This window comes from Leucoraja erinacea, chromosome 2 (genome assembly GCF_028641065.1).
Source record: "Leucoraja erinacea ecotype New England chromosome 2, Leri_hhj_1, whole genome shotgun sequence".
Taxonomy (NCBI): domain Eukaryota; kingdom Metazoa; phylum Chordata; class Chondrichthyes; order Rajiformes; family Rajidae; genus Leucoraja; species Leucoraja erinaceus.
The window spans coordinates 41547049-41571270 of NC_073378.1; the positions used below are offsets into that span (position 1 = coordinate 41547049).

At 42.6% G+C, this 24222-nt stretch overlaps 2 protein-coding genes across 4 annotated transcripts in view; one reads left to right on the top strand and one right to left on the bottom strand.

The window, feature by feature from the left end:
• The window catches only part of crot (carnitine O-octanoyltransferase), a 53795-nt gene extending 41195 nt beyond the window's left edge, over positions 1-12600 (bottom strand). Inside the window, exons 1-2 of one of the 2 annotated variants that reach the window (XM_055655644.1) lie at positions 12459-12600; positions 2235-2373 (exon numbers count right to left, since the gene is read on the bottom strand). In XM_055655644.1, coding sequence (XP_055511619.1) covers positions 2235-2349 — 115 coding nt within the window. In that variant the 5' untranslated portion in view covers positions 2350-2373; positions 12459-12600. Of the gene's footprint in view, positions 1-2234; positions 2374-12255 lie in introns of both variants that reach the window. The other variant, XM_055655638.1, reaches the window with a different exon arrangement.
• Positions 12601-16228: 3628 nt separating this feature from the next.
• olah (oleoyl-ACP hydrolase) overlaps positions 16229-24222 on the top strand; it is a 36155-nt gene continuing 28161 nt past the window's right edge. Inside the window, exons 1-2 of one of the 2 annotated variants that reach the window (XM_055655656.1) lie at positions 16271-16348; positions 19846-20070. The gene's annotated coding sequence lies outside the window, so the exon portion shown is untranslated. Of the gene's footprint in view, positions 16349-19845; positions 20071-24222 lie in introns of both variants that reach the window. The other variant, XM_055655663.1, reaches the window with a different exon arrangement.

A 24222-nucleotide genomic window follows, 5' to 3' on the forward strand; every position in this document is an offset into this window, starting at 1 on the left:
TACAGGATATTTCAAAACATAACTAAAGTTATTTTTAAACCTGAGATACAGAGTGTCTGACAGGAGAGATGCAGGTCTTAAAATACCTACAACATAGAATGAATACCAATGGGAAAATTCTAGATCACAAATAATGAACGGTTCTGTTGAGCATGAAGGGCAGTAACATCTAATGCAAAACACCACTTGAATCAGTGTAATAAGAAAGGCATCAAGCAAGACAGTTAATAAGATGATGATCATTCATAGTCATACAGACCAGGATGCAAAGAAATTCTGTGCTCACATGAAGTTCATAAGCAAACAGTATACATGGTATTGATTAACATAATAAATGCATAACACAAAAGTGCAAAGTCTGCAGTGCAATCTGAAGTAGCGTAAAAATACTGAAGTACAAGTATGCAATAAGCAAACAAGGTAGAGTTCAGAGGAAAATTGCACCACAGTACCTCCAGGAAGGGGGTTTCTTTAGTTTAGTATTTTATTGCCACGTGGACAGCCACGCGTACAGTGAAAAGTGCCTTTGTTGCGTGCTATCCAGTCAGCAAAAAGACTATACAACAATCAGGTGTGAAAGAGGTGATTGGTTCAGGATCTAATAGCCATGTGGAAGAAGTTGTCCTAAGACTGAACATCCGGACTTTCAAACTCCTGTATCTTCTCTCAGAGGGTACAGATGAGAGAACGGGGCCCTGGCAGGGCTGCGAGCATCATTGGCTATATTTCCAGCCTTCTTGATGCAATGAAGATGAAAGCAAATTTCAAGCCTGAGATGGACTGGACTGTGTTCACTGCTCTCTGCAGATTCTGGCAGTCAAAACAAAATCATTTGCCATATCAGGCTGAGATGCATCCCATAGAAATACTGCTACAGATGCGCTGTGAAAGGTTCAAGAGAATTCTTATGGATGTTTTGAATCTTTCTATTCTTAAGATAGTAAATACGTTGATTCACTTTCTGGATTACCACATCAGTGTGAGGGGACGAGGTTAGATTTCTGGTGATATGAATTCCTAGAAACTTGAAGATGTCAGCAATCTCTACACCAACTCTGTCGATGAGAATGGGGCTGTGTTCACGAGCCTGTTTCTCACCAACTCTTTCATCTTTGCTGGCATTAATGTCTAAGTTGCTGTTCTGACACCATGACGCTAGGTTCTCAATGTCTTTCCTGTACTCCATCTCACTGTTATTGAACAGTGGTATCATCAACGAAGTTAAAGTTTGGGTTGGTGCTGCAATTGGCCACATAGTAATGGACAAATAGGGAGTAGAGCAAGGAACTCACCACACAAACATGAGGAGGACCAGTGTTGAGGGTCAGGGTGGAAAAATGTTTCGGACCAATTCTAACTGACCGAGGTCTGCCATGCAGGAAGGCTGGAAGTCAATTTCATTGTTCTTTTCACAGTGTATATGGCAATTAAGCACTCTTGACTCTTCCATATGGAGCCCCGAAGGTTAAAGTTTTAAGATGAGCTTATTGAGTATCATGGTGTTGAAGACCAAGCTGTAGTTAATGAATAGCATCTTGGTATGGGTGTTCTTAATAACAAGATGATTCTGAGCTGAATGTAGTGAAAGGGAAATAGTGTCCTCCATAGACCTACTCACATAAATGAGGAATATTCAATTAGATTGGTACATTTAGAAATCACTGGCATCTGTGGAACGATGTTTTCACAAGAATTATTGCCTCCCAGGCTTTCAAGGTCGGCTGCAGGTCACCCCCAGGACACAAAACGGTCGGCGAGGAAAGGGACACACCGGTTTGTGGCCCAGCCAGTCGAGAATAATGTAGGAGGCCCAGCAGTAGCCTGGGATTGGGAGCCGTTCCAGTACATCAAGCACATGGACCAGACTTTGAACTTTTTGTAAATATAGCGGTGCGTGCATTAATGATCTATTCAATGAGAATTTTACTGTGCAATGCACACATGACACTAAAGCACCACTGAAGAAAGGACAGGGGGAAATCAGAAGCCCAGGCTTGAAGGTGAAAAACAAAACCTGATCAGCACAAACAAAAATACAAAATTAATGAATTTATCTTAAATATTTTGTTACAGCAAAATTAATAATATTCCCATAGTTACTGATGTAGCGTTTAATTTTTTTCATGACTTTTGCCTTGAGTGGAACTTTGAAAAGATTGGGATTATTTTCTCCAATGGACATCCATTATAAAATGAACATAAATAAAACGACATAAACTATGATAATAGGGTACCTGCATCTAAATATTTTTTCAAGCTTTCCTCGAGAACGGGAACAGGTAAAGGAGGTAGAGAATCTTGGTGCTGGAATGTACGTTCTTTTTTTGATACAAATATTTGATTTTCCATTTTCTTCAATGTTTCAGCTGATTTCTAAAAAGATCACACAAATATTTGATAGTTGTTTCTTAGATAAATACCTCCTTTCTGCAATCCTAACAGTACAATCTGCTGAAACGCACCTCTACTGCTGTATACGTCCAAATGAAGGAATTTAACCAAGCGGTTATGCAGCAACTTATGGTTGGAGAAGAGTTTACAAAAGGATGAAAATGAAAATATTCAATCACCAAGTCATACAGCACAGAAACAGGCCTTTCAACTAACTCATCCATGCTGACCAAGCTCGGCAGCTACCCTCAGCAGATCACAAACTGCAGGATCTTGCGTATGGCCGGGTTCCACTCCGGCTCTTCCCCAGAAAAATACTTTGATCAATGTCAGTTTGTGACTTCAGTGGCAATCTTGGAGAGCAGAATTGCAGCTTTGATATCATAAAGCACCAGAACGGAAATCTGAGATCTGCTTGCTGCTTCTACAATTATCATAAACACTGTACAAAAATATCAAATCTGCCGTGGAAAGATTTTGCCTCTGCTCTTCGATGTGCCTGCCAGACCTTTTGTCATGTCAAAAGAAAACATATAATTCATTCCTGGCCAGATACCAGTCTGGGCTTGGATAATCAGGATTCAGTGCACCTGATGAACTCCTTTTATAATTTCAAAGCTGTTTCAAATTGCCATTAGATTTTATTTTGAATGTTAACAATGTTCGTCTCTTTTAGTTTGACTTCATCCATTTTTAGCACTATACTGTACTGGGGGGAGGGGTGCCGCCTGGTGAAGGAAGTGCCTTGTGAGGGAAGTGCGAGTCTTTGGCTCGAGTCTTTGGCGAGGAGGCTGAGGGAGGAGACTATGCAAAAAGTTGGAGAGGACGGGACGTGGTGAACAGATTCAGTGTGAGGCTTGCAGGATGTGGGAGGTCAGGGACACTGATGTCTCTGGCCGCCACAACTGAGGTAAGTGCGTCCAGGTTCAGCTCCTGAAGGACCATGTTGGGGCATAGAGAAGCAGCTGGATGACCTCAGGGCCATCCGAGATAACGAGAGTTTCGTGGATAAGACCTACAGTGCGGTTGTCATGCCAATGCTACAGGAAGAGTGAAGGAGGGTGACTGTGAGAACGAGGAGTAAGCGTCAAGTGCAGGGCAGTCGACGCTTCCAGTCCGACAGGTGGACAGGTCAGTGGCTCCAACCCAGGAGATGAGGCGAGACTGACATCAGGCAGAGCTATAGTGGTGGATGACTCCATTGTCCGAGGTACGGACTGGAGATTCTGTGGCGGCAGCTGAGACTAGAGAATGGTCTGTTGTCTCCCTGGTGCCAGGGTTAAAGATATCACAAACCGACATCTGAACGTCCTCGAGAGGGAAGGTGAACTACAGCCGGCAGTAGTTGCGCACGTGGGCACAAACGACATTGGGAAGAAGAAGAAGGAGGTTCTGCAACGCGAATTTAGAGTTAGGAAGAAGACTGAAAAGCATGACTTCTAGGGTGGTTATCTCTGGATTGTTTCCAGTACCTCGTGCTACCTCATTTCACTTGCACTTATGTGCAATGTGACAAATAAACCATATTGTATTGTATTGTATTGTGAGGGCAGGTACAGGGAGATAGGGGATCTGAATGTGTGGTTTGGGGGCTGGTGCAGGGAGCAAGGATTTAGCTGTATAGACCACTGGGGTCTCTTCCAGGGTAGGGTGACCGGTACAAAAGGGACGGTTACACCTGGAGGGGGACCAACATTCTAGCAGGCAGGTTTTCTAGGGCTACACGTGTGGGTTTAAACTAAATAGTGAGGGGGGGAGGGATTGACAAATTGGGAGTATAAAGATGGTGTTAAAGGGAAAGTGAGTACTGGAAAAGTTACAAAAGACTCCCGAATTAAAGGAAAGGAAAATTCGAGAAGGGATAAGAGAGTAAGGTCAGGGCCAATAGGGACCGGAGTGAGAGGAGAGGTGAATACCGGTCAAAGTGTTCTATATAAATGTGCAAAGTAAAAGAAATAAAGTGGAAGAGCTTGAGGTTCACTTAGAAATTGTTAAGTATGATGTTGTCGGAATTAGAGACATGGCTGCAAAAGGGCCAGGGCTGAGAACTGAATATTCAAGGTTATACATCGAAAAGACAGACATGTGTGCAGAGGGGTTTGGGGTAGATCTGTTGGTGAGGAATGAAATTCAGTTCCTTGCAAGGGGTGAAATTGAACAGGAGATGCAGGGTCAGTATGGATAGAACTAAGGAATTGTAAGGGTAGAAATACCCTAATGGGACTTATCTACAGGCCCCCAAACAGTAGCTCGGATATACGGTGCAAGTTGAATCAAGAGCTAAAATTGGCATGTAGTAAAGGTAATGCTACGGTTGTTATGGGAGATTTCAACATGCAGGTAGACTGGGAAAATCAGGTTGGTGGTTGGTACTGGACACCAAGAAAGGGAGTTTGTGGAGTGCCTCTGTAATGGATTCTTAGAGCAGCTTGTATTGAAGCCTAGCAGGGAGAAGGCAATTCTGGATTTAGTGTTGTGTAGTGAACCGGATTTGATAAGGGAACTCGAGGTAAAGGAGCCATTAGGAGGGAGTGACCATAATATGATGTTTTAATCTACAATTTGAGAGGGAGACGGGTAAATCAGAAATGTGAGCATTACAGTTGAACAAAGGGGACTATGGAGCCATGAGGGACAAGCTGGCCAAAGTTGACTGGAAAGATACCCTAGCAGGGATGACAGTGAATAATACAGAAGGTGCAGAATCAGTTCATTCCAAAGAGGAAGAAAGATTCCAAGGGGAGTAAGGGGTGACCGTGGCTGACGAGGGAAGTCAGGGACAGTATAAAAATAAAAGAGAAGAAGTACAACATAGCAAAGTTGAGCAGGAAGCCAGAGGATTGGGTAATGGTTAAAGAGCAACAGAAGACAACTAGAAAGGCAATACGGGGAGAAAATATGAGGTACAAAGGTAAGCTAGCCAAGAATATAAAGGAGGATAGTAAAAGCTTCTTTAGGTATATGAAGAGGAAAAAATTAGCTAAGACTATAAAGTTGGACCCTTGAAGACCGACAAGGGTGAATTTATTATGGGGAACAAGGAAATGGCAGATAAGTTGAACAGGTACTTTGGATCCGTCTTCACTAAGGAGGACACAAACAATCTTCTTGATGTACTTGTGGCCAAAGGATCTGGGGTGATGGAGGGACTGAAGGAACTCCACATTAGGCAAGAAAAGGTGATTGTATTGTATTGTATTCAAATTTATTGTCATTGTCTCAATTTGAGACAACGAAATGAATTTCCCTTACAGGCAGTATCATAAAAAAAAATCATTAAAAAATAAATAAATAATAAATAAATAATAGACATATTAAAAATAAAATTGAAATTGAATTAAAAAAAAAGCAAACACAGAAAGTCCACGACACAACATAACATAAATGGCACCAAGGTGAGGATGGCACCATAGTCCAGCCAGCCTCCCCTCCGTGTTCATCCGTGGTCGGGGCCTTCCAAGCACCCGCAGTCGCCGCCCCGGGTGACCCGATGTTCAGGCCCTCACGCCGGGCTGGTGGAATGCCGACGCCGAACCCCGACGTGATGGGTAGACTGATGGGACTGAAGGCTGATAAATCCCCAGGGCCTTATAGCCTGCATCCCAGGGTACTTAAGGAAGTGGCTTTAGAAATTGTGGACGCATTGGTGATCATTTTCCAATGTTCTATAGATTTAGGATCAGTTCCTGTGGACTGGATGGTAGCTAATGTTATTCCACTTTTTAAGAAAGGCAGTTGAGAGAAAACAGGGAATTATAGACCAATTAGCCCGACATCGTTGAGCCTGAACGAGTCTGACATAAAAGATGAAATAGCGGCACATTTGGACTTTCAGAGAGCATTTGATAAGATCCCACATAGGAGATTAGTGGGCGAAATTATCGCACATGGTATTTGGGGTAGAGTTCTGACATGGATAGAGAAGTGGTTGGCAGACAGGAAACAAAGAGTAGGGATTAACAGGTCCTTTTCAGAATGGCAGGCAGTGACTAGTGGGGTACCATTAATATATATTGTAAATAGCTGCGGTCCCAGCACCGAGCCTTGCTCGGTGCTGGGACAGCAGCTATTTACAATATATATTAATGATTTAGATGAAGGGATTACAAGTAACATTAGCAAATTTGCAGATGACACAAAGCTGGGTGACAGTGTGAACTGTGAGGAGGATGCTATGAGAATGCAGGGAGATTTGGACAGGTTGGGTGAGTGGGCAGATGCATGGCAGATGTAGTTTAATGTGGATAAATGTGAGGTTATCCACTTTGATAGCAAAAACAGGAAGGCAGATTATTATCTAAATGAAATGAAGTTGGGAAAAGGAGAAGTACAACGGGATCTGGGGGTCCTTGTTCATCAGTCACTAAAAGTAAGCATGCAGGTACAGCAGGCAGTGATGAAAGCAAATGATATGTTGGCCTTCATAACAAGAAGAGTTGAGTATAGGAGCAAAGAGGTCCTTCTGCAGTTGCACAGGGCCCGAGTGAGACCACAACTGGAGTATTGTGTGCAGTTTTGGTCTCCAAATCTGAGGAAGGACATTCTTGCTATTGAGGGAGTGCAGCATAGGTTCACAAGGGCAACTCCCGGGAGGGCGGGACTGTCATATGCTGAGAGAATGGAGTGGTTGGGCTTGTATACTTTGGAATCTGGAAGGATAAGAGGGGATCTTAGCGAAACATATAAGATTATTAAGGGTTTGGACATGCTAGAGACAGGAAACATGTTCCTGATGTTGGGGGAGTCCAGAGCCAGGGCCCACAGTTTAAGAATAAGGGGTTATCCATTTAGAAAACTTTTTCACACCGAGAGTTGTAAGCCTGTGGGATTCTCTGCCTCAGAGGGTGGTGGAGGCCGGTTCTCTGGATACTTTCAAGAAAGCTGGATTGAGCTCTTAAAGATAGCTGAGTCAGGGGATATGGGGAGAAGGCAGGAACGGGGAACTGATTATGGATGATCAGCCATGATCACATTGAATGGCTTGGCTTGAATGGCCTACTCCTGCACCAATTGTCTATTGTCTATACTCCACCATTCAGTCATGGCTGATCTATCTCTCCTAACCCCATTTATCTGCCTTCTCCCCATAATTTCTCACCTGTACTAATCAAGAACATTGTGAATGAAATGCAACTCAATTGGTCTAGTTGGAGAATTATTTGATCAATTTCATGAGATTAAACCGCTGAACTTTGATTTTAATCCTGATATTATTTATTTGATATAAATAAGAGCTGACATTTTGAACAAAAGAATGTCAAGGGAAAGTTTACAATTGTCTAAGAGGGAGAATACTACAATGAAATCAATTGTTAGCCTCATACAAGTGGCACATTATTGCAATGGGTAGAGAAAATACAATGATCCAGCAAAATTCAATTTGTGGAAAGTATACATTGGTATGAACATTTGAAAACTGTAAGTAATCATATTGGAAATGCAAGCATATATTAAGAAAACGCACAAGTGCGTCCACCAGGGGCAGCCTCGCCAACAGGCTGTCTGTTTTTTTTCCTTTTTTTGTTGTTATTTTTAGTGTTTTAAAAGTTTGTGTAAATATTCTCTGATTTGTTTGGGGGGGGATGGGGAGGGGATCAGGGGAAACTTTTTTTTTTGAGTCTCGTACCTTGCTGGAGATGTGATTGATTTCCGGGTCGTATCTCCGGTCGCTCTGCTGCCTAATATCGTGGAGCTGGAGGCCTTCTCGGGACTGACGTTGAGCCCCACCGCGGGGCGTGGACTTGCTATTGGGGTCGATCCCTTTTCTGGGATTGCTCCATCTGCGGCTTGCGGACTATCATCGAGAGCTCGGAGTGCCGGGAGAGACCGAATCGAGAAGTTCCAACGACGCAGAAGCTCGACCAGCCCTGACACGGGGTCCGATCGCTCGGCGAGGGGGGGGGCTGAGATCCCCCCCACCCAATATAGGAGCTTGATCGCCCTGACGAGGACGGCTCAACTGTCGACTACAGGAGTAAGACCGTCACGTCAACGGAAACAAAGTTTTTTCACTATCTCGGTTGACAGCTGTTCAGGCCAAGTCAAGCGGAGATTGACAGATTCTTGATTAGTATGGGGGGATCAGGGGTTATGGGGAGAAGGCAGGAGAATGAGGTTAAGATGGAAAGATGGATCAGCCATGATTGAATGGCGGAGTAAACTTATTGTACCGAATGGCTTAAATCTGCTCCTAGAATTTATGCACGTGGCAATATTAAAGTAATACCAACATGTCAAATAACCTATATGGAGGAGTTTGAATAAAGCTGGAATAAGTTGGAAGAGGATATCAAGTATATTGTTAACAGATTTGATTACCGAAGGATAAATAGGATTAATCTTTCATTCACTGAATCGAAGTTAATGTTTCTGACCATACATTTCCCGAGGCGATCCTTTATGTTTCTATTCTGTCTTTTTCCAACACATTCTATTGTTATTTTGGATTTCCATTATATGGAGTTTTATTGATGTTCAAATTTGACTTTTTACATGAAGCAAAAAGTACACATGAACAACCATCCCAAAGCCCTTCACAGCCAATGGTACACTCTTAAAATGGATCCTCTATTGGAGCATATAAAAGTGGATATTGCAAATAATAATTAACTAAGTCAACACCTGTTCTTTTTTTGTTACATTTTCTGTAAATCACCTTGAGACAATTTGATAGTTTAAGAAACATTCATTTAAAGAATATCATCCAAATGCTCAGGACTTCAGATTGCAGCAATTGCATTGAAGTGTCAATGTATGGTGCAGTGCTGGTGGATTGTATTTTCTAAAGCTTATTAAAGCTCCGACCGACTCTCTTCATCCTCCCTCACTTCAGCCTCATAAGGCCAGCAGTCCATTAGCCTTTTTCCTGATTTCGTAATTGTACACATGAGCTTTTATCAATTTACGAACACAGCCAGCAACAACATTTATTTCAGTTTGCTCCTGTATCGTTCTTAGCCTCTCATCATTAAATATTTTGTGGTATCTTTTGAGTATGCAACAAAAATAACTTTGGAATTTTATTAATTTACCTAATCTTTCTATACCATTTCTAAATCCAATCTATCATCCACACATTACTATCACTGTCAACTTCATGTCTCTTGAAACCTAGGACATGAAAATCCCTATTCTTCTGAATCAAGATTAGGCTAAGAGAACTCAATGTTGGAATAGAATTGTAGAGATTGAATGGGTCAAGCAGCAACATTCGATGATAATCAATTTTCAGATTATACACAGAGGGAGACAATCAACTGAAACTGCAGGGCAAAATTGTAAATGGCGCTGTGGCATATCCCATCACATTGGTATACAGAACAGTACAGCACAGGAGTGGGCAATTCGGCCCACAATGTTTGTGCTAAACATGAGGCCAAGTTAACTGATCTCATCTGCCTGTACATGATCCATGTCCCTTTAATCCCTGCACATCAACCCACCTATCTAAAAGCCTCTTGAATATCATTATTGTATATCTGTCTCCACCACCAAACCTGCCAATGCATTCCAGCCCCCCATTACTTTGTGTAAAAAAAAACTCCCAATACACCTCCATTACACTTTCTCCCTCTCACCTTATAGCTACAGTGTCCTCCATAATGTTTGGGACAAAGACCCATAATTTATCTATTTGCCTCTGTACTCCACAATTTGCGATTTGTAATAGAAAAAAATCACGTGGTTAACGTGCACATTCTTAGATTTTAATAAAGGCCATTTTTAGACATTTTGGTTTCACCATGTAGAAATTACAGCTGTGTTTATACATAGTCCCCCCCCTCCCCCCCCCATTTCAGGCACCGTAATGTTTGGGACACATGGCTTCACAGGTGTTTGTAATTGCTCAGGTGTGTTTAATTGCCTCCCTGATGCAGATATAAGAGAGCGCTCAGCACCTAGTCTTTCCATCACCTTTGGAAACTTTTATTGCTGTTTATCAACATGAGGACCAAAATTGTGCCAATGAAAGTCAAATAAGCCATTATGAGACTGAGAAACAAGAATAAAACTGTTAGAGACATCAGCCAAAGCTTAGGCTTATCAAAATCAACTGTTTGGAACATCATTAAGAAAAAGAGAGCACTGGTGAGCTTACTAATTGCAAAGGGACTGGCAGGCCAAGAAAAACCTCCACAGCTGATGACAGAAGAATTCTTTCTATAATAAAGAAAGATCCTCAAACACCTGTCCGGCAGATCAGAAACACGCTGCTGGTGTGGATTTGTCAATGACCACTTTCTGTAGAAGACTTCATGAACAGAAATACAGAGGCTACGCTGCAAGATGCAAACCACAGGTTAGCTGCAAAAATAGGATGGCCAGTTACAGTTTGCCAAGAAGTACTTAAAATAGCAACCACAGTTCTGGAAAAAGGTCTTGTGGACAGAAAAGACGAAGATTAACACATCAGACTGATGGCAAGAGCAAGTATGGAGGAGAGAAGGAACTGCCCAAGATTCAAAGTGTACCACCTCACGGCCTGGTGTTATGGCCTGGGCATGTATCGCTGCTGAAGATACTAGCTCACTTATCTTCATTAATGATACCACTGCTGATGGTAGTAGCATAATGAATTCTGAAGTTTATAGACACATCCTATCTGCTCAAGTTCAAACAAATGCCTCAAATCTCATTGGCCAACGGTTCATTCAACAGCAAGACAATGATCACAAATATATTGCTAAAGCAACAAAGGAGTTTTTCGAAGCTAAAAAATGGTCAATTCTTGAGTGGTCAAATTAATCACCTGATCTGAACCCAATTGAGAATGCCTTTTATATACTGAAGAAAAAACTGAATGGGATTAGCGCCAAAAACAAACATAAGCTAAAGATGGCTGCAATACAGGCCTGGCAGAGCATCACCAGAGAAGACACCCAGCAACTGGTGATGCCCATGAATAGCAGACTTCAAGCAGTCATTGCATGCAAAGGATATGCAACCAAACATGACTACTTTAATTTCCATGACATTGATGTGTCCCAAACATTATGGTGCCCTGAAATGGGGCAACTATGTATAAACTGCTGGAATTTCTACGTAGTGAGACCACAATGTATAAAAATGGCCTTTATTAAAATCTGAGAATGTGCACTTTAACCACATGTGATTTTTTTTTCTATTACAAATCTCAAATTGTGGAGTGCGGAGGCAAATTAATAAATGATGGGTCTTTGTCCCAAACATTATGGAGGGCACTCTAGTGTTGGACATTTCTACCCTAGGAAAAGGCTTCTGACTAAACTTCTTTCGTCTTCTCTCAAACTTTGATTTACAAATACATTTCAGAGCCATCATGGCAGGTCAGAGAAGAGACATGTCACATTCTTTGAATTACAATACAAGCACAAGAAGAATAGAAAAAGGATGGCAATACAAATGTTTGTATGGGCTTTAAATAAAATAACGCAAACGGATGTTTAAATCATTTTAACATATAACTATTAGTGCAAGGGACTTAGCAGCTTTATTCCCACCACTATCCTCCTTCCCTGTGGACGAGCACAAAGAAAATATAACAGAAAGGGAAGAGGAATGTGGATGGGGAAAAAAACAAAAAAGCAATGAAAAAAATCCCTTGAATTTAAGTTACTAGAGATCGAAGGTCACGTGAAACGAGTGTTTATACATTGGGAGAGCAAAATCAGTTAATTATTAAATTGAAATCACCAATGATCGATCAGTGTTGAGGCTGAGGGAAGAGAGCAAAGAAGAAATGTCACCAAGAGAAGTGGATGACATTAACGTGGACTGGAAATAATAAGAGGTTTATATGACAATCATTGAGTGTATGGAGGCGATTTTCAAATAAGAAGTTGTAGGTAAATTGACTGCACACTATAACTAAATCGTTACACGCACCTGTTTACATTCATGATGCCCCATCTAAATGCGGTAAAAGAGTATCAAATATCTACTGCAAACACGCACTAATATATAGTTTGCTGACAGCCCGTCGGGGCTAACGTGCTCGGTAATCGATATTATCGAGTGCTCTCCTTAGATTCCCCAACACTCTCTGTTGGCCTGTCTGTCTGAAGTTCAAAAAACAATTGGCTCCTCACGTTTCCGCTCTAAGATCTTTGGTTTCCACTCCTCCCCTTAAAGTCGCCGTTTCGGTCCCTTCGTTCCTCCTCCTCCTCCTCCTCTCCTTCCCTCGCAGACCACGCACTCCTCCGGCACTCGCTTCCCTTTCCGCTCCCTCGCCGGCGCTTCCGCCCCGCTACTCCCTCGCCCACTTCCGCCCCGCCGCTCCCTCACCCCCTTCCGCCCCGCTGCTCCCTCACCCTTCACCGCCCCGCTGCTCCCCTCGCCCCGCTGCTCCCTCGCCCACTTCCGCCCCGCTGCTCCCTCACCCCGCTGCTCCCTCACCCACTTCCGCCCCGCTGCTCCCTCACCCTTCACCGCTGCTCCCTCACCCACTTCCGCCCCGCTGCTCCTTTGCTCTTTGCTCTCGTTCCGGCTAACACTTACAACCTGCTGACGGCGACTCCGAGGCACCAACAACGTGGAGGAGCAAACGTTAGTGAAATCGGAAAATGGCAACAAATGTGCAAAAACCCCAGACCGGGAATTACTGTGTATGTGCGTCTTCGCCTTTTTCGTGTACAAATTGAGGTTTAGTCAAATTAGTCTTACGTGCACGAGACCTGGGAAGTTAGCTCAAGCTCAATATTTGTTTAAGATAGACACAAAGTGCTGGAGTAAATCAGCGGGGCAGGCATCATCTCTGGAGAAGATCTTCTTCAGAGATGCTGCCTGACATGCTGAGTCACGCCAGCACTTTGTGCCTATAAATAGTTGCTTTTATTGGCCGCTTAGACACAATGGTTTCCTTTCTGATCTGTACATGTCCTTGATTGCTTCTCATTTATCCCAGCTAAGTAGCAATGTTACAAAATTTTGAGATTTTAAAAATCAAGTCTGCAATTTATCCCATCAGATAAAGCATAACAATAAGTTTAATTTGACACCAAATTCACTTTCATATCTCAAGTATTAAAAAAGTTATGGCCATTTTCATACTCGGAAATTAGCATCTTGTTCCCTATTGATTTTCAATGGACATTACAAAAAAGCTGTGATCTTGGATAGTCAAAAGCCAATTTCTTAAGGAAAGATTAACATTTTTAAATAGCCTAAGTGTCCAAAGATTATTCACAAATAATTCACAATATAACATGATTTTTATATCTAATTTACATTAATTTATAGGCCAAATGGAAGGAATTTAGTGTTCAATTGCTGTAAATAAATGCCCATTTAAATCGGCTTTCTAGTGGGTTTTTGTGAACGCGCTGGTTTAGAACGTTGACATCGCGCTGGATTAGTGCCCTCGAATGCCGAGAAAAATACTGCGGGATATAAAAAGCCCAAAATGAACTACTCGCTATAGATAACTTGATATATAGGGTTATATATATGCCCCCATTTAATGTAAAAATAAGGTACATACCTTTAATTGTTTGCTTTATAAAACCCTGGGGCTGCGAGAGGTTGCGGAATAAGACAGTAATTTTAAACTATTATAGCTATATTATCGAGGCCTATAAAACTAATAATACCTTTTGCGACCGGGTCTTGCAGCGATTTTTCGTTAATGATTTACTAGGCTGAACATCTGCGATTAGTACAGCCTAGTAAAAATCGAGCGATTTAATCCCGCCCCCTCCAAACAGCGCCAAAATCGCGGACCTGGCTGTGGGCAGATTCCCAATGGCGATTCAGGTAGGTTTTGTAACATACCTAAGCTAAGTACATCACTTCAACCTGCCATTCTTCCCCTAGATCTGGAGAAGTCCCCCTAAAGCTTCCTAACCCAAACTGGTTGCTCTTCTCACGGATGCTACTTGACATAATATTTTAAAACCGTAAGATGCACAACATGCTCCTATAGGTTTGGGAAACCCTCTCCTATTTGGAGAGGGCACCTCCTGCCTGGCCACATGAAATCGTAGTGGAAGCAAGTCATTCTTAATCCTGAGAGACTAGCTGAAGAATAATGTTTGTTATATTTAATGAAACACAAGGAAAGCTGTAGATGCTTGTATCCTAAGCAAAATACAAAGTGCTGGAGTAACTCAACAAGTCAGGCAGTATCCGTGAAGGGAATGGGTGGATGATATTTTGGGTCGGGGCCTTTCTTAAAAGTTAATTGCTGAGTTACTCCAGCACTTTGCGACTTGCGTTTTATTTACCGAGTTATATGTCCTTTGCAAACTTTGAACATGTCAAGACTTTTGAAGAAGGGTCTCGACCCGAAATGTTACCCATTCCTTCTCTAGAGATGCTGCCTGTCCTGCTGAGTTACTCCAGCATTGTAGAAACATAGAAAATAGGTGCAGGAGTAGGCCCTTCGAGCTAGCTCTGCCATTCAATATTATCATGGCTGATCATCCAGAATCAGATCCCGTTCCTACTTTCTCCCCATATCTCTTTATTTTGTTAGCCTTGTTATTTTGTTAGCCTTGAAAACATCCAGTGAATGGACCTCCACTGCTTTCTGTGGCAGAGAATTCCACAGATTCACAACTCTCTGGGTGAAAAGGGTTTTCTTCATCGCCTCCCCTTATTCTTAAACAACATCGGGACCATTTTTCATTCATGTGTCTATCTTCAAAACTTTTGATGTTAACTTTCTTTGAAGATGGGTTCATAGAGTTGCAAACATAAAAAATAAATAAAACCATTTATTGTGTTCTGTGTGCCTTTAAAATGTGATAATATCAAAAAATATCCCATCTTCCCTGGTTTCCATTTGATTTGATTGCTCCTTACAACATCTCCGGATTGGCTTGTCCCTCCACACTACTCAACGCAGGCTAGTCAAAGATCATATAGCGAGCAAGATAGTCGACAAAAAAGACGTGGTAGGGTCATGGGCAGATTCATGGGTAATTCTCGGCCCCATTTCCGTAACCAGCTTCCGTCTCCGCCACCTTTGTCCCCCATAGCGGAGCAAAGATACTAGTGCGGAGACAGAAGCCGGTTATGGAAACATCCTCGTAAAAATCAAACATCTTTGGTAAAAAGTCTTCTCCTCATTTTCTTTCTGCCTCTCTGCCTCACAATAAAAAGCAAAAAGATGCCTATGTTCCTTCCACAGCGTGTGGGAAGTCTGGCCCGGATTAGCACGGCTGGGACACCAGGGTAAATTTGCGGGAAGGTTTGCAATGTATTTTTATGTAATGTTGTCCCTTGTCTGGGCCTTGAGTCCAAAATAAAGTTTATCATTATATATAAAAATCTGGAGAAATATATATGGTCGCTGAATAAAACCATCCTTAAGTTATCTAATCAGTTGTATGGTCGCTGAATAAAACCATCCTTAAGTTATACATCGTTTTTTAATCTAGCTCAAAACATTTATTTTGTCAAATACTTCATTTAGATAACCCCACCATTACAGACAGATCTCATTCCACTCTCTGGCTATTGGGAAGACCAGACCCATTTTATTGTTGAAAAACAATTCCATAGACACAAAAAAAAATCATTAAGGAACATTCCAATCTTCATATTGCTATTATTTTTCCAAATACCGCAATTGTGAACAGTGTGGTTAGATGTTTAGAGTACAAATGTAATACAAAAATCAACTCAAACACAACACATGAGCCATTTAAAAAGAAAAGTTTAAAAAAAAAATTAAAAAAAGACAATTAACAGAATCATAATTTGTTAACATATTAATATTTAACAAAATTTAACAGAATTATGAATCTAACCCTACATCACACATACAAACTGTTCCCCCGTAACGCTGATTACACTGCGAGAGGTATGTACAAAGTCGAGCCCGGTTACTGAAATGGACGAAGAAATTGCCCAGGTTCAGCTCCGTTCCGTACAACACGTCAGCCCGTTGCATTTGGCAGGAGTTGCTCGCCAAAGGATCTTTGGTCAGTGGTGGTTACACTCGCAGGAGGAAGAGGATCGACTCAGCTCCGGTCAGGTTAGCTAACCTTAATATTCTTCTGTTTGCTTCGGTGCCGAAGACCGATTCTTGGATTGTTTCCGTGCTAATTGTTTAACAAACTTTCGATGAGTTTGAGCGATGAGACAATGTTAATTTATCAAGTTCGCACAGCGGTGAATTCTAGTAGTAAGGGTATTGTGAACAGTGATACAGTGTATAGACGAAGAGTCAATGATGTTCACATTCCGTATGAACCGGAACGGTGATATTCTGACTTGTTGCAGCTTTACTGGCACAATTGGACTCTACAACAAAAATAAACATACAACAGTTCATTAACTGTTATTCTAAGTAAAGGAGTCAGCACGGTGCCGCAGTTGTATAGTTGCTTCCTTACATCGAATGCAGCGCTGGAGAACCAGCTTCGATTCCGACTACGGGTGCTGTCCCCGTTATCTGCGTGGGTTTTCTCCGAGATCTTCGGTAAAATGGGTGTAGGATAGTGTTAATATGCGGGGATCACTGGCGGTGGGCCGCAGAGTCTGTATCTCTAAACTAAACTGAACCATGATAGTTCAAACCCTAAGAACCCAGAGCAACAATTGTTGTGCAAAGTCCGTAGTGGTTCGTTGCTGAGGTAGGGTTGTGGTGATGTCAGAATGAGTCAATGTCAGGTGCGTATTCATAGAAACATAGAAAATAGGTGCAGGAGGATGACATTCGGCCCTTCGAGCCAGCACCACCATTCATTGTGATCATGGCTGATCGTCCCCTATCAATAACCCGTGCCTGCCTTCTCCCCATATCCTTTGACTCCACTAGCCCCTAGAGCTCTATCTAACTCTCTCTTAAACCCATCCAGTGACTTGGCCTCCACTGCCCTCTGTGGCAGGGAATTCCACAAATTCACAACCCTCTGGGTGAAAAAGTTTTTTCTCACCTCAGTCTTAAATGGCCTCCCCTTTATTCTAAGAATAAACATTCAGAACATAAGTGTGCTGGAAAATGAAAGCAAAACCAAAAAATATTGGAATTGTGCAGGACGGCAGACTCAATGTTTCAGGTTTACAAATTTCAAAATAAAGAAATGGAGGGTTTCAGATGAAGTTAATGTATTCTTGTATGAACATCTGAAAAGCATTTGATAATGTTTCACAATGTGCTGTGAACAAAATTCAAGGCCATGGGATAACTAAAAGAGCAAGTTGAATGGACACAAAATTGGCTAAGGACACAATGCAAAGATTAGTGTTGAATAGCTTTTCAAGTGGATTGTTGCATTCCCCCAAACAACAGTATTAGCACATCTCACACCAGAATAATGACTCGATGATTATCTGCTTCCTTGAACAGAGAGACCGAACAATTCCCTTAAAATAACAAGCTGATTTGCTTGGCTCATTATGATCAACTTCTCTTTCAACTCCACCCGCTCTGGATCAAAGGTGTAGCTATTATAGCCGTTATGTGTCTTTTTAGGGGGGCGATTTGTGAAACTGTCCGGTGGACAGAATCTGCAGAATACTTTGCAACAGACGGCTGTGGAGGCCGTCAGTGGATATTTTCAAGGCAGGGATAGATAGATTCTTAATACAGGTGTCAGGTTATGGGGAAAAGGCAGGAGAATGGGGTTAGGAGGGAGAGACACTTTAAGTAGCCCTGGGGAGAGACCCTCTCCCCCCCCCCCCCCCCCCCCCCCCCCCCACCCCCCCCAGCTTCTCGTACACACAGCTAACAATGGCCTGTTTCCTTTATCATTGTGTATTTTTTTTGCATATCTTTTATTCATTGGTCTTAATCTCTACATCATTGTCTATATTTCTCGCTTCCCTTATCCCTCACCAGTCTGAAGATGGATCTCGACCCGAAACATCACCCATTCCTTCTCTCCAGAGATGCTGCCTGTCCCGCTGAGTTACTCCAGCCTTTTGTGTTTATCTTTGGTTTAAACCAGCATCTGCAGTTCTTTCCTATACATAGATCAGCCATGATTGAATTGCGGAGTAGACTTTATGGGCCACATGGCCTAATTCTACTCCTATTCCTTGTGACATTCCCACAATTATTTTACTGATTTAAAAAAAAAATCTTTGACTGATACAATGATGTTTGTATTAAAGCAGCTTACTGTACATAAAGAGATCAAAAATGTAATTACTTTTGCTGCCAATGTTCACTCTGCTTTCACCTTCATGTTGTCCCTTATTTTCTGAATCTCTCCATCTCAGGATAGGTTATCAACAAACAATCATTATAAGGTGAAGATAGACACATAAAGCGGGGGTAACTCTGTGGGTCAAGCAGCATCTCTGGATAAAAGGAATAGGTGACTTTTTGGGTCAAGACCCTTCTTCGGACTATCTTCAATTTAAACCAGCATCTGTAGTCCCTTCCTATGTTTCCATTGTAAGCTTGCAGACTTCCATGGATATCACAACTGTACTTTCTCCAAACCTCCTTTCCCCTCCCTGACTGAACAAGAATAGTTTTTTTCTGGTTCCCGCCTTGCATACTGTCAGTGCTCTCTGCTTCCAGTAGAATATTCATTGCACTTTCTGCTGACAAAGACATTCCACCATGAATCACATCTTCTGCTCACTTACCCTTTCAGCAATCTTGCTCTTTACAACAATCTGCATCTCTTTCAACACTCCTCACGTTGCAGCACTTTCCCATGCAACCACAGGACATCTAACCCCTATCATAGAACATGGAACTGTGCCGCACACTAACACAATCCTACACACACTAGGGACAATTTAAAATTATACAAAGCTAATTAACCTACACACCTGTATGTCTTTGGAATGTCATTCTCCAGCGACCCTGGAGGTCATGGGGAGAACGCACAAACTCCATACAGATAGCACCCGGGTCTCTGGCGCTGTAATGCAGCAACTCTACCGCTAAACCACCGTGCTGCAAAATAGGATGGAAATAAATGTCTTGTTCAATTTATGTACAATTTATTGTATAATACCGAGTTTATGTGCTTGTAATTCTGCCGCATGCACAATTTTTCATTACACCTGTACCACACTGTACTTGTGCATATGACAGTCAAATTGACTATTGTTTGACTTGGAAATCAGTGGTGACATTAAGGTGTTGTTTGACTGCGGAAGGCATTGTCTGCCTTGTGGCTGGACAGATCCAGTTGTAAAGTATCTTTAGAAGCTTGTGGGAAAAAAGCATAGGGTGATTTTAATTAAGTAGCTTTGTCAAAGGATCATCATTGGCACAGTTTTCCATATGGTGTATCACATTGCCATATCATTCTATCTATGTTTGGGGGAAAAAACTAGGTACTGTAGGTACCATTGCACATTTAAGAAACATTTAGACAAGTACATGGATAGGATAGGTTTAAAGGAACATGGGCCAACAGCAGGCAGGTGGGACTCGTGTAGATAAGGTAGGTTGGTCAGTGTGGGCATGTTGGGCCAAAGGGCCTGTTTACACGTTGTATGACTCTATGACTCTATTGAAAGATTGGCGATGGTTGATCTGAATAAATAACTTAAATTATAAAGGTGCAAAGGAAAAGGAAGTGTCAGTGAAGCAAGATCAAGCACCTGGAAAAAATTAAGAAGGAACTCCGGAGAGAGGAGGAGAACTTCTTCAAAGTAGGAAGAAGTCTTCAGTCTGAAGAAGGGTTTAGGCCCGAAACGTTGCCTATTTCCTTCGCTCCATAGATGCTGCTGCACCCGCTGAGTTTCTCCAGCATTTTTGTGTACCTGGAAATAATTTGTCAGCTGGTCAGTATGAGAGAAGACAAAAGTTAATCTTTCTATTAGAGTTATATTCAAATGTTAACTTTCCTGTTACGCTGTTGTGAACCATCGTTTAGTGTTTAACTTTAGTGTTTCCAGTATTTTCTTTTTTTGTTTGTTTATATAAACATTTTACCCAATGTGGCCCCTGGATGGTAATTGGAGCAGCGATGCTATCACAAAGCAATCAATGATCGATTGAAAGATACAGCATAGAAAGAGGCCCCTCGGCTCACAGCCCACACTGACCATTGATCACTGGCTCACATTAGTTCTATGTTATCCCATTTTCATCTCCATTCCCTACACACTATGGGCAATTTACAGAGGACAATTAACCTACAAACCCGCACGTTTTTAGGATGTGGGAGGAAACAGGAACACACGTAAGAAACCATGCTGTCATAAGAAAAACATTCAAACTCCGTACAGACAGCACCCGTGGTTAGTATTGAGCCCGGGTCTCTGGCTCTCGCTGTGCCACTGTGCCTAGGTGTTAACGAGAAGAATGTTTTTCAGCAACCTGATGATTCATGATCAAGAGCTGCAGAGAGCGCACCGTTTCTGGGCTCTGTAAAAAGCTGCAGGACATCCAGCAATATATCAATAATCACGATGTGTAGGTTTTTCTTCAACACCATTGAGACCATTCTGCAAGAAGAATGGAGAACTTGTCAATAACTAAGAAGGGGCACTTCAAAGAAGTCCTCAGTGAAGGCAATAGACAATCGGTGCGGGAGTAGGCCATTCAGCCCTTCGAGCCAGCACCGCCATTCAATGTGATCATGGCTGATCATCCCCAATCAGTACCCCGTTCCTGCCTTCTCCCCATATCCCCTGACTCCGATATTTGTAAGAGCCCTATCTCGCACTCTCTTGATCCAGAGAACCTGCCTCCACCACCCTCTGAGGCAGAGAATTCCACAGACTCATCACTCTCTGTGAGAAAAAGTGTTTCCTCGTCTCCGTTTTAAATGGCTTACTCCTTATTCTTAAACTGTGTCCCCTGGTTCTGGTCTCCCCCAACATCGGGAACACATTTCCTGCCTCTGGCGTGTCCAAGCCCTTAACAATCTTATATGTTTCTATGAGTTTCCCTCTCATCCTTCTAAACTCCAGAGTGTACAAGCCCAGCTGCTCCATTCTCTCCGCATATGACAGTCCCGCCATCCCGGGAATTAACCTTGTAAACCTACGCTGCACTCCCTCATTAGCAAGAATGTCCTTCCTCAAATTAGGGGACCAAAACTGCACACAATACTCCAGGTGTGGTCTCACTAGGGCTCTGTACATCTGCAGAAGGACCTCTTTGCTCCTATATTCGTGGTCCCAGCACCGAACCTTGCAGTACCCCACTAGTCACTGCCTGCCATTCTGAAAGGGACCCGTTAATCCCTACTCTTTGTTTCCTGTCTGCCAACCACTTCTCTACCCATGTCAGCAGTCTACCCCCAATACCATGTGCCCTAATTTTGCCTACTAATCTCATATGTGGGACCTTATCAAATGCTTTCTGAAAGTCCAGGTACACTACATCCACTGGCTCTCCCTTGTCCATTTTCCTAGTTACATCTTCAAAAAATTCCAGGAGATTAGTCAAGCATGGTTTCACCTTCGTAAATCCATGCTGACTCGGACCCATCCTGTTACTGCTATCTAAATGTTTGGATATCTCATCTTTTATAATTGACTCCAGCACCTTCCCCACCACCGATGTCAAGCTAACTGGTCTATAATTCCCTGTTTTCTCTCTCCCGCCTTTCTTAAACATTAGCTACCCTCCAATCCACAGGAACTGATCCCGAGTCTATAGAATGCATCCACGATATCTAGAGCCACTTCCTTAGGTACCCTGGGATGGAGACGATCAGGCCCTGGGGAAGTATCAGCCTTCAGTCCCATCAGTCTATCCAACTGCCGAATGTGGATTTCCTCCAGTTCCTCCGTCACCCCAGATCTTCTGGCCACTACTATATCAGGAAGATTGTTTGTGTCCTCCTTAGTGAAGACAGATCCAAAGTACCTGTTCAACTCATCTGCCATTTCCTTGTTCCCCATAATAAATTCACCTTTTTCGGTCTTCAAGGGACCAACTTTGGTCTTAACTAATTTTTTCTTCTTCACATACCTAAAGAAGCTTTTACTATCCTCCTTTATATTCTTGGCTAGCTTTCCTTCGTACCTCATCTTTTCTCACCGTATTATCTTTTTAGTTATTCTACGTTCTTGCCATAGACAGTCTTGCCATAGAGGGAGTACAGAGAAGGTTCACCAGACTGATTCCTGGGATGTCAGGACTTTCATATGAAGAAAGACTGGATAGACTCGGCTTGTACTTGCTAGAATTTAGAAGATTGAGGAGGGATCTTATAGAAGCTTACAAAATTCTTAAGGGGTTGGACAGGCTAGATGCAGGAAGATTGTTCCCGATGTTGGGAAGTCCAGAACAAGGGGTCACAGTTTAAGGATAAGGGGGAAGTCTTTTAGGACCGAGATGAGAAAAAATATTTTCACACAGAGAGTGGTGAATCTCTGGAATTCTCTGCCACAGAATGTAGTTGAGGCTAGTTCATTGGCTATATGTAAGAGGGAGTTAGATGTGGCCCTTGTGGCTAAGGGGATCAGGGGGTATGGAGAGAAGGCAGGTACGGGATACTGAGTTGGATGATCAGCCATGATCATATTGAATGGCGGTGCAGGCTCGAAGGACCGAATGGCCTACTCCTGCACCTAATTTCTATGTTTCTATATTTTCTATGTTATCTTCTGTTGTTCTTTAAACATTACCCAATCTTCTTGCTTCCCGCTCATCTTTGCTACGTTGTACTTCTTTGCTTTAATTTTTATACTGTCCCTGATGTCCCTTGTCAGCCATGGTCGTCCCTTTCTCCCCTTGGAATCTTTCTTCCTCCTAGGAATGAACTGATCCTGCACCTTCTGTATTATTCCTAGAAACACCTGCCATTTTTGTTCCACTGTCATTCCTGCTAGTGTATCTTTCCAGTCAACTTTGGCCAGCTCCTCCCTCATGGCCCCATAGTCCCCTTTATTCAACTGCAACACTGACACCTCCGGTCTACTCTTCTCCCTCTCCAATTGTAGATTAAACCTGACCATGTTATGGTCACTGCCTCCTAATGGCTCATTAACCTCGAGGTCCTTTATCAAATCCAGTTCATTACATAACACTAAATCCAGAATTGCTTCTCCCTGGTAGGCTCCAATACAAGCTGTTCAAAGAATCCATCACAAAGGCACTCTACAAAGTCCCTTTCTTGGGGTCCAGTACCAACCTGATTTCCCCAGTCTACCTGCATGTTGAAATCTCCCATAACAACCACAGCATTACTTTTGCTACATGCCAATTTTAACTCCTGATTCAACTTGCGCCCTATGCCAAGACTACTTTTTGGGGGCCTGTAGATTAGTCCCAGTGGGGTCTTTTTACCCTTACAATTCCTTAGTTCTATCCATACTCACTCCACATCTCCTGTTTCAATGTCACCCCTTGAAAGGGACTGAATTTCATTCCTCACCAACAGGGCAACCCTACCCCCTCTGCCCACCTGCCTGTGGCAACTTTACCCGAGGCTCCTCAGCATTCTGACATACAGTTCAGATCTTGAAAGTTTCATATGGTAATTTTTTTTCTTTCTCCCCAAATCTCCCATGACTATAAGTTATAAACTTACATTTGTTGTGAGATCTGACTACTTCAGTTTATGGTTGTTTCAGGAAAATGCTCTCCCATTTCTCTTTTCCCCACATTACCATCTGCTGTCACATGATCTAGGATTTGCATTTGGATACCAAAAGTGTTGCATCGGAGATGTCCTCATTCTTCAGGGAACGGGGGTTCCCCTCTTCCACTATAGATGAGGCTCTCACCAGAGTCTCTTCTATACCCCATGCCTCTGCTCTCACTCCCCATTCCCGCCCACTCGTAACAAGGGCAGAGCCCCTTGTCCTCACCTTCCACCCTACCAGCCGTCACATACAACAAATAATCCCCCAACATTTTTGCCACCTCGAACGTGATCCCACCACTGGCCACATCTTCCCATCTCCTTCCTTGTCTGCTTTCCGCAGATACCGCTCCCTCTGTGACTCCCTGGTCAATTTGTCCCCACCCCGAAC